At 39.0% G+C, this 10,688-nt stretch overlaps 1 protein-coding gene across 4 annotated transcripts in view; it reads right to left on the reverse strand.

Annotated features, from left to right (window-relative positions):
- Positions 1-4,434: 4,434 nt before the first annotated feature.
- The window catches only part of plagl2 (pleiomorphic adenoma gene-like 2), a 53,184-nt gene continuing 46,930 nt past the window's right edge, over positions 4,435-10,688 (reverse strand). For all 4 annotated transcript variants that reach the window (XM_080445359.1, XM_080445360.1, XM_080445361.1 and 1 more), the window contains one exon: positions 4,435-10,688. This exon is cut by the window's right edge and continues 1,045 nt beyond it. In XM_080445359.1, the coding sequence (XP_080301485.1) occupies positions 10,254-10,688 (435 nt within the window). In that variant the 3' untranslated portion in view covers positions 4,435-10,253.

Raw genomic sequence — 10,688 nt, forward strand, 5'->3', positions numbered from 1 at the left:
ACTCATTGCCCTGAATCAAGGGGCTATAAAACTTTGGGAATAGGACATTCTATGGTGAAGCATTGTTTTGCTAAGGAATAGGATGTAATGATGTTCATGAGGTAATATGGTATTTTGTCTACAATGTTTCTTTTTAGCATTTTACTTTGACATTCAGGAAAATACTGTTTTGCTTTTATCCCTCCCATTACTGAGTCACACAATGATTGAACTATATGCACACAGAATAGATACTGTGGTTCTCCAAACATCTCAATGTCACTCAAAATTAAGCTTCAGACCTCCCAAAACAAACGGATACGACTACTTCTCTGCCTTTAGCCCATGACCACCTAATTCCAATACACTTTGCAAGTTCGGGATGGCAGATATCAATTGATTGGATTGGTATTTAAGAGAGTGAAAGGGGCAGTGCCCTCAATACCCTCATACCTGTTGAACTACTTCTCTAAAGTGAGTGACGCCCACAGTCACAACACTAGAGGGAGCAACCATGATCTGGTGCCACCCAAATTTAGAACAAACATGGGAAAGATTCTCCTGCAACTCCACCAAAATGTGGAATGCCCCTACTACACCATCCATTAAAGGATGTGTAGCACTAGTTTCCTTCAAAATTGGGTTGAATAAACATCTATAAGGAGATCACAAGGGGAGGTAAATGTCATTTTCCCATCTCTTTTGTACATGTAGTGTTTGTATTGGTTGAAGACATGTAAAATGGTGTTAATTCTTTATGCTATGTTGATGAATTGAATACATACTGTAGGACCACAATGGAAACAAGTTTTCAACTCCAACTTTCAACTTTTTTGTGTCATCCTTTTAGCCTTAATGTCTTACTGTACCACATGCTGTTTACATTTCGGACTAATAAAGTATTCAATCAATTCAAAGTATAATATGTATAAATACATAAAAGGCATTGGTAATGTGGTTCACACATGTCAATTAATGACACTTCAGTTGAGATTTGCTGATAAATTCCAGTGTTCAATTTACTTTAAAGGGCAAGACCACTTTGGTAGAGGTTTGGGTTGTGTAGTTACCTTGCCATGATGTAACTCCAAAGGTGGGCAAGAAATAAAAAATAATTGCTCCATTGATTAGAAATTGATAATTCAAAATATACTCCCCATTGACTTACATTGTATGGTAAAACAGCTGTCAAAGTCACTATTTTAGCACGTAAACGAACGCAAACAAAGTTGATTCAGACAATATAGAACATCACCAAACCCAGTACTGTTTTTTTTATTTATAAAAATGTCAACTTCCTGTTGATTTTGCCATTTTTAATAAGTAGAAAACCTGGACTGGATCCACGGATCCGGATCCAGATCTTCAAATAGTAAAATCAACAGGAAGTTGACATTTTTATTAAAAAAACAAACAGTACTGGGTTTGATGATGCTCTATATTGTCTGAATCAGCTTTGTTTGGGTTCATTTCTGTGCTAAAAGAGTGACTTTGAGAGCTGTTTTACCATACAATGTAAGTCAATGAGGAGCATATTTTTGAATTATCAATTTCTAATCAATGGAGCAATTATTTTTTATTTCTTGCCCACCTTTGGAGTTACATCATGGCAAGGTAACTACACAACCCAAACCTCTACCAAAGTGGTCTTACCCTTTAAGCTTTGTGTGCATTTCCAGGTAAAATGTTTTATCAAAGCCAACACGGCCATGAGTGCGATGATCTGCGATCTCTAGTTATTTCATCCTAAGACATGTCTCAGTTATTAAGTTAATTCTGAGCATTTCAGGAACTAAGTTACAAAGTAATCTCTCATGAAACAAACATTTCCGAAAACAACTTATAAATGAGAGGAAATATGAGCAATTTGTATTCATATGTGGTTGAAAACCATATAGTACATTGGTGAATGGCAACATCTATCTCAGTGTTGTGCTATTCAGTGGATCAGTTCCATCTTTTTTGTTTTCCCTCGGTGAATTATTGAACACTGATATTTGGCTGCCGTGTAAATACAGGATGACGACACCCCGCTCCTTTCCATAGAGGGGAAGATAGACGTCAATGGTCCTAGTCATGCACGTGCAACGTGTACATTATGTACAGTACAGCAATGGTTCCCAAAAGTTTTAGTTTGAGACCCATAAGAGAAATGTTGTCTCCCCGGGACCCAAACTAGAGAAAATAGCCGATCTACAAGCTCATGATGTGTCTGCTATTTTCACTATATATTCACTTCTTTTAAAAAAAAAGTACTGTAATGTATTTTTACACTTTGAGGGTCATATAGTGTAGTTTCTTGTGTCTTTCCTCTGCATTGTCTTTGTCCCCTCAATTGTATGGGTGATGTGGTGATGGGTGGCTGATTGTCTAGCAGCTGGTGTGAGTGGTGACTGAGTGGTGTTTTTAAGTTATGTGTAGATTTGCCTGGGGTTTAAGTTCTGTTCAGTTTAAAAAATCGAATAAAATCTTTTGAAATAATGTTAAATATAATTGTAGTAAACAGGAAAAAAGGGATATTTACATGTGACCCATAAAAATGGGTCCCAACCCAGTGTTTGGGAAACATGGAAGTACAGTATATGTACGAGGGTCATAGACGAATATTGAAAACAGATGGGCAGATTGTCCTGAAATTGTCCTGTGGGAATGATCAGTAGGCTAGAGAGGATTTGGGTTGAAAAGTTAAAGGGTCAATGTCAAAATGAATATTCGGGGCATTTATACATATACATTTATGTAAGAGTGCTCCACACGTTTTTCCTGGCCTGTCGCCATACCGGAAACCCCTCAAAATGAATATTTATTCATTATAGTCATCTCGGTAACGGAGATGTAGGACAAGAGATGTGCAGAGTTTGTATCTCCACATGAGTGTTATTTTTTGTAAGGATCTGAAAGAGGCTAGCTGTCTATAAGAGGGTCTGTTTGTGTCTGTGAACAGACAACTTGTTGTGATTTCTTTGGCACTATAATAAAATTGAATTAAAATCTGCTGGCCTATTTCAGAACCAAGCCGTCTTAAGAGAGTCATGGAGCATAATGAAGTCTGAGGTCCACATGAAGCCACGCCGTTATTAGATTTAATTACTATTAATATACGTACATTATTTTGTACATCTGTCTATAGTAGGCTAGAGACAAGATCTGTCATTCATACACATTCTCTCATGGAAATAAATTCAAATATCTAAAGCAAGTTCTTGTGGTCCTGGGCCACCACTTTTGAGAACCACTGGTCCACTGAGTCCTGGTCCACCTGCTCCACTGGCTTATGTTTTTGTGCATGTTAAAACCAAGGTAATGCATGCATGACACCCGCCGTCCCTCTGTATTTCAAGAATGTTTAGTGTCGTCTGGTGGGCCTATGATCAAATTACAAAGCCTATATTGTGGCACGTTAGCCCTCCCAATCCTTTTCTTTTACTAGCTCTCTAGGTTCCCCCTAAAGATTTTCTAGGAAACCAACTGGGTTGCTATTTTCTGAGTTATGGCACAGTGGGCATCCTCTAAGTGTATGTGGGAGAGTCGCTACAGGCAGCTCTGCTGATGTAAGTATAGGCTAGCTCCATGGAACTATAATTAGGGCTGTCTTGAGGCTCAGCTATGCTTGTAAGTTTACTGGTGTAGCTCTGCAAGACATAACCCAGACTTTGGTCCGATGTGCGGGTTAGAGACACAGCAGGACCCAAGCCAGCTGTCAGATATTCTTGTGATGTTTCTTTTTTACGATTTTTTGGTGTGCCGTCGCACAAGTCTCCCGTTCATTTCTGTTGTTCCTGCTGTTTGTGTGCCAGCTCTTACTACTGTCATTTGATTTGTACTTTGTTGTGGGCCATGATGTCGGACACCGAAAACAGCCGATCTACAAGCTCACAACACTTCACAGCGCAATGAGTTGTGAGCTTGTAGATTGGCTATTTTCAGTGCATGCACCGGTGTGCAACTAAGTTTAAATGACATTTATTACTTTTCTTTAAAGAAAACTGTACGGCACTTCTCCGATGAGCGATGTGCTGTACACTGCTCAGTGTGCGCGCAGGCTCATTCAGTCTCATAACGCGAGTGTTTATAATCATGTGTAGCCTACTGCCTTGTGGTGAAGGCCTATAAAGGGAAAATGAGAATAACGCTTCAGAGTTGGAGTCTGGTTAACCCATTTAGCTTTGGATTTGTTTTAGATGGCCATCAGTCTGGACCAGAAGAAAAATAGACAAAAGCCAAGAGCCTGGCAGAGATACGCGCACCACGGAGCATCCCTTTCTGGTTATGATTCTGAAAACTTATCTAAAACTCATAATACAATACTGAATGAATACCATATTAAACTGAACTGAACTGCTATGTTTTGGATGGGGTGTCGCTTATTTTCCAAAAGGGTATAAACCTTCATCTTGGACTGAAACTCTTCCAAGTGCAGGGGTTGAAAAGAACAACTCAGTGAAGGTATGAAACCGCTGGTTTGTCTTTTAATCATTTCAACATAACACATGACAAGTCAAAGATACATTGTACTGTACAATAAGTCAATAGGTCTGCTGTTGTGTTCATCGTCTCTTTGGATCAACCAATATACAAATCTGTCACTTTTACATTGCAGCAAATGATTGCATGTGAGATATGTAACAAAAAAAGCAAGTTTTTCTTTCTTTCTTTCTTTCTCTTTCTTTCTTTCTTTCTTTTCCTTTCTTTCTTTCTTTCTTCGAAGCATATCATTTATATATTTCTCCCTGTAGTTGATAAAACTCCATGCTATATAAAATAGTGTAAGTGAATGCAAATATTCCATTTTCCTTTTTTATTCACCTTTTTCCTTTTCTCCAGAGGTGGCTGAAATAGCAAGTAGTAAAAATGAAAATGGGCTATGTCGCTAAACAAGAGATACACAAAGAGCTTGGAATGCAAGACTTACATTTTAAGCTAGAAATATATAAACTACATATTGGATGTTGTCTGCATCAGACAGTACCCAGTTTCCTCACTAAAAAGCAAAAAAAAAAAAAAAAAAAAAAGGATGATGCTATATTAAAATCCAATCGATTTTCTTTCTTCTCAGGCTTAAACTGAATAAAATTCCCTTAAAAATGTTTTCTGCACCTACTAGTAAAAGAGGAAGGTGAGGATAAGTGCATCCCTAGTAGGTGCAGACGAGGTAATGGCGCTACAGCCAAGGCGAGGAACAGAACCACAATACTGTCAGAAGTCAGGGCAAGATTGACAAGACATTAAAAGGAGGGTGTGTTTTATCAGTGTGTGTCAGAGCGGTCGGTGCCCGTTTGGTATCACACAGTAAAATCCTGGGTGTTATGCCTAATTTATGCCTAATTTATGCTCTGTCTCTGGCATCGCACTGTGAAAATAGCAAACCTACAAGGTTATATCTGTGACATGTTGTGAGCTTGTGAATCGGCAATTCTTGGCACGCGACGCCGTAGCGCGACAAAGTATGAATCAGGCTTTCATTTAACACAATGAACAATTCAGTTCAATATAAGACTCAGCATTCCACTGAGCCACTTCTTTCGTGATTTCAGAACAGTTCATCATTTTAAAACCTGGACCTGGATTCACAGGATCGTCTGCCTACCGAGGATGTTGGTAGCATTTCTGACAGACCCAGTCCTGAGCGATGGGACCCCAGTTAAACTACTGAATGTGTTCACCTGGTAGCATGCAAACTGTTTCATAGCTTTATAGCTTAGTATTGTTACAACAACACTAAGCTATATGAAACAGTTACAGAAACTGGGTCTAAAAAAATTCATAAAATAAAATAAAAAGTCAAATATATTTGTAGCTTGTGGATCTCCTATTACATTTTCAAAGATTTTTGAAAAAAGGGCTTAAGTGGTTAAAATGTCTCCAGTCTCATTCATCACGTACACGACTCATAAGCAGCACTGAAAATAACTATGTAGTTCTTTACTCCAGTCCTACAATACGTGATACTGGTTTTCTAGCTGTCTAATCAGGAAATAATCTAGACCTGGGACATCAGAGCAGTGTAATTATTTCCTGATTTTAAAAAAATAATGGAAATGAGTAGACTGGGTCTGATGCATGATTTTAAATCATGCATCATAAGTCGATAGCCCACTATAACTGGGTCACTAAAGATAAAAAAACAGAAGCTGGACACCTTTCTGGCACACAGTACAAAACCACCAAATTAGATTTCAATCTGTTGCATAGGCGCGACAGACAAATCAACACGTGGTGGTTCTGCTCAGACAGGATACCTCTGTTCACGCATCAAGGGTCTATCAAAGTTCTACCAGTGGCACAAGCCATAAGTGCTATACCTTGGGGTTGGCCCTGACTTAATCTTCAGTGCCTGCCATTGTTCAGTTAGTTATATGGTCTAAAAATGGCCCACAGATGGGTCTCTGTTGCAACTACATTTCTATGCCAGGCTGTGGTCGGCTTGTGGCTTTGACACTGCCCTGACAACGGTCTCGTTTCTCACCGAGTCAGAATGACAGAAATGTTGTTCAAGTTTCTCTTTAAAGCACTTGGCTATAGTGGGGTTTGATTAGATATATTTGCGATAGAGAAGGGAGGCAAAGCTGATTACCCACCCCACGCATGCACGCACGCACGCACGCACACACAAAACTTTGAAAGGGGGGACAGGCGTGGAGGGAAGGGGGGTCATATGTAAAAGGTTATTAGTGAAAAATCTATCAAAAATACTGTTATTCTTTTGGAGGAGAAAAATACATAGGCTGATAAAATCTACACATCAAACTAATGGCACATACATATACAGGATCAATACAAAAATTAAAAACATATGAACATTATAAGCTGAAAATTTTAAAAGAAAACAATACTCTTTTTTTTTAAAGGTTTGAAAGTGCTAGGATTCAGATTAGCTCACAGAAACCCAGGGAGGACAAACTCTATATAACAGCTTTTTTCTGTAACTTTTTCTTTTAGGATTAGTGAATATAATAATTTGTTTAATACAAAAAGAAATATAAATGCTCAATTTGATTGCTACAAATTTGGCTTAAGCCAATTCTTTTTTTATAAAAAAGAATTTGTTTCCTTTTTGCAACCGAAATATCAATTTCTAATCTTGCCTATTTAGCAAGTACTTTGAAAGGTGCCAAGAGCTTCTTTTTTTAGGATCAATTATTATTATTATTTTGATCTTGTAATAGTAATTTTCTTTTAAGAATTCATACCTTGGATGATAAATGCTAATATGCGGACAAGTTCATAAACATTGGTATACTTGGTGACAACTGCACCAGAGTGCTTGGAAAAAATTAATTATCAGATAATCAGCCGCTCTTTTTTGACAGGGATTTAAAATAAAGGGGAGGGGATATTTATCAATGGGGTATAATATCCTACAGTATCAAAACAAATCTGAATCTAAAACTGTTATTTTCTCACAAGCAATTGTGCAAATGCAGTTTCTTCTCCCCAGGTTTTGGTAAGAAAAAAATAAAATTTAAAAAAATAAAATAAAAATGAGGTGATGTGTTGTGTTGTTTACGAGGTCCTGTTTTAATACAAACAGAAAATAATATATAATATGACAACAAAGAAAACAAATCAAAACAAAAAAATATGACTATAAGCAATACTCGTCAGTCATGCATCCCCTGTGCTTTGAATGTCAAAACCCAGGTAGTCGACTGCTTTGTTCTGAATATTGCCTCATTTCTTTTTTTAGACCCTTTTCCTTTGACTATAAAGAAGCAGCTGAGAAGAGACTATAGAAAGGGAAGGGGGTGGGCTGATGAACAGTTTGTCGGTTTCCATTTGTGCAGGTTTTAGGCTTCACTGCGCATCTTGCAAAATGTTGAAATGTTCTAGTGGTCTACAGTTGCCATCCATCAACAACCGTAGCTAAAAGCAGCAATGTGGATTTTTTTTTTCCATCTTCCATTTAACTTTGTTATGTGGAAACTTTTTTTAAACTACGTTTTCATAAAATGGAATTTTACCTAAGATATGCTAATGGTGCTCCGCAGTGGTGTGACAACTTGCACAGACAAAGGGGTCCTTTCCTATGGTTAGAGTGTTGGTTGCACACCAAATTAATTATTAACATTATGACAGATAATTATATGAGAATTTAGCCTTCTAGGTAGCCATTCGGATTTACTTCTGACTGTTGAGCTTTGTATGCACCAACAGCGCTGGCCTGATAAAACAAAGGATAAACAAACGCCTATGTTATGTTATTAGCTTGACACAGATAATGACACATATGTCAGCTTTGAGGCTTATGTTAACTTTGGGTTTATGTTTTCATTGCCTGGTGCTGTAATTATAAAGAGGGGGTCTAAAATCCTAGACCACTGAATTTTAGGCCGATTTCACCCAAGAACAGAGGTTAAGTAATAATCAACTGGAATAAAGTTGAAAGGACAGTCACAGATTCATAGGTTGTCCATGCTGGCTTCCCTATGAAACGATAAAAGTACATCTAGCTCGTATGCTAATCGATTACTGTGCCGCTAACAGCCTTCTATCAAAATCATCGATCCACAGTTCCAGATTGCGCTCTACAAACTCAAGTACATGTAAAGGTAAAGATTGGATATAACAGAGAAAGCTAAAGGGAAAAAGCTAATACTTCATCCGTTGTTTGATCAATAAAAGCAAGATACACACAAATGTAAACCTGCCAGACATAAAAAACATCATTTAGTTTTGAATACATCTACCTAAAATACACCTTACTGAGATAAAAAGCAATTATAATAATTCATTTTTTGAGATATTTCGTACACTGCAATAACATTCTTTTAAACATTTTCCTCAACTGTCATTGTTATGTTCTTTTCTTTTTCTTTCTTTTTTTTGCCATTCACATATGTCAGGGTTTATCATTACCATGATGCAACTGTCTAAAAGACTGTCTGAAAAGAAATATATTTGCGTCTTCTAAAAATAGATTTCATAGGCTGATATGGCAGCCGAGAAACGGATGCAACACATCGGGCATGTGGGGGCTATTAAAGATGAATGTTAGAAGGGAGACAGTTGAAGGAAGGAAAGGTCCTCACAAATCAACCAGTCATGGGACCTGAGTGTCAGAGGAGGACCCGTATGGAGTTGCAAAGTTCCCCTGCATTTTATCACAGCGAAAAACCTCTTAAAGTTATGAGGAAGGGGACAAGGTTTTGCCAGAGATTCCAAAAGGTGAAGTGCCTTCTGCAACAAAAAAAAAAGTGCTTCTCTTGAGGAACAGTAAAAACCAGCATAACAATACTTTTTTCCCAGCCAATTCGCACACGTTCACATTTGTTTCTCTTTAAAAAAAATGTTTTGTTTTTAAAATGTGTGGCCATGTGTGTGACCTCTTTGTGGTTTGGCAGCTAATGGACAGGCCCTTACCACTTACGGAAATTTCTCCGTTTTTCTTTTTTTTCCTTTTTTTTCTCATTTCATTTAGTGAATTATTTTTGTTACAACTTATCTGCCTCTAGGAGCCATGATTCATAAGCTGTAGTTAATGTAAAATAAAATCATAAGAATATAAATGATTTTTTTGAAGAGCAATGTTTTCCAGGCTGGGGTAGCTTTTCTGGCTTTGACACAATGTATTTTTTTACTCGGTCACTAAGCTCTCTCTCCTTTCTGCAGCCGTTACGACAGTTTAGGTTAGGATGCTAGATAATGTGGTCCAGGACTTGAGACTTGACACTTTCTAGGATGTTCTTACATTTGGAAAAGCAAAAAAAATAAAGGTAAAACAAAATATCCACTTCAAACTATTTTTTTTCTGGGTCACAACAATACAGATAATCTTCACTAAAAAAAATTATCTTTGACTTTTTTTCTTTTTTTATTATTTTTACTTTATAATGTATGCAGTACCACGCCTTTAGGCCTACTGATCCTGCCCTCTCTAGACTACTTGAATAGAGGGGATGGGGTGGGGGGTTGAGGGAGAAGTAAATGGAAGTACAAAAAATAATAAAAGGGTTAATACATCGTTATAACTAAATGATAGAAAGAAAAGCCCAAATAAAAGCTGCTTCAACTTCTCTCACTCTTTAAAATCTTTCCTTTTCGCTTGGTAAAGGGGATTAGCTTCTTCTGAGGCTCAATCAAAAGCTTTTGTGCGCTTTCATTTAAGGCTTCTAAGTGTTCGACTGTCCTTTCATTTATTCTCATTCGGCTCTCCGCCCTTTTCGATCGGTCCCCACAGAGAACCCGCAACCGTCCCAGTGCCGAGCTGAGACATGAGACGAGTTGTTCTGCTGCTGTGTGGGGGGGGCACCTCGACTGTGCAGGGGAGGGGCATCTCACTGGAAGGCCTGGTGGAAGCGAGGCAGCGTGGTGGTACTGAGGCTGGAGCTGAACACTGGTGGGAGAGCGTGCAGGGGTCCGAGGCCCAGACCCCCGCCGGAGCTATGCTGCTCCTGAGGTTGCAGTTGCAAAGAGGTAAGAGGCGCCGAGGCGACCGCCGCCGCCAACGCTGCAGCATGGGGCTCGGTGGCGTGCAGGGATGACGAAGAGGAGGAGGAAGACGAGGAGGCGGCGGACGAGGTGTAGCCCATCACCAGACCTCCCGTGCTCATGGGGGCGCTGTAGGGAGGCAGATTGAGGGGCAGGAAGCCCAGCAGGTGGGAGAAGTCCATGTTAGCAGCACACAGCGACTCGGCGATCACCGCAGGGCTCTTGGACAGGAGGTGGTCCCCGCACAGCTCGTCCGGCAGGCCCGAGGAGTCCAGGCCATC

The sequence above is a fragment of the Gymnoscopelus braueri genome, assembly GCF_963280865.1.
Source record: "Gymnoscopelus braueri genome assembly, chromosome: 12".
NCBI classification, from domain to species: Eukaryota; Metazoa; Chordata; class Actinopteri; order Myctophiformes; family Myctophidae; genus Gymnoscopelus; species Gymnoscopelus braueri.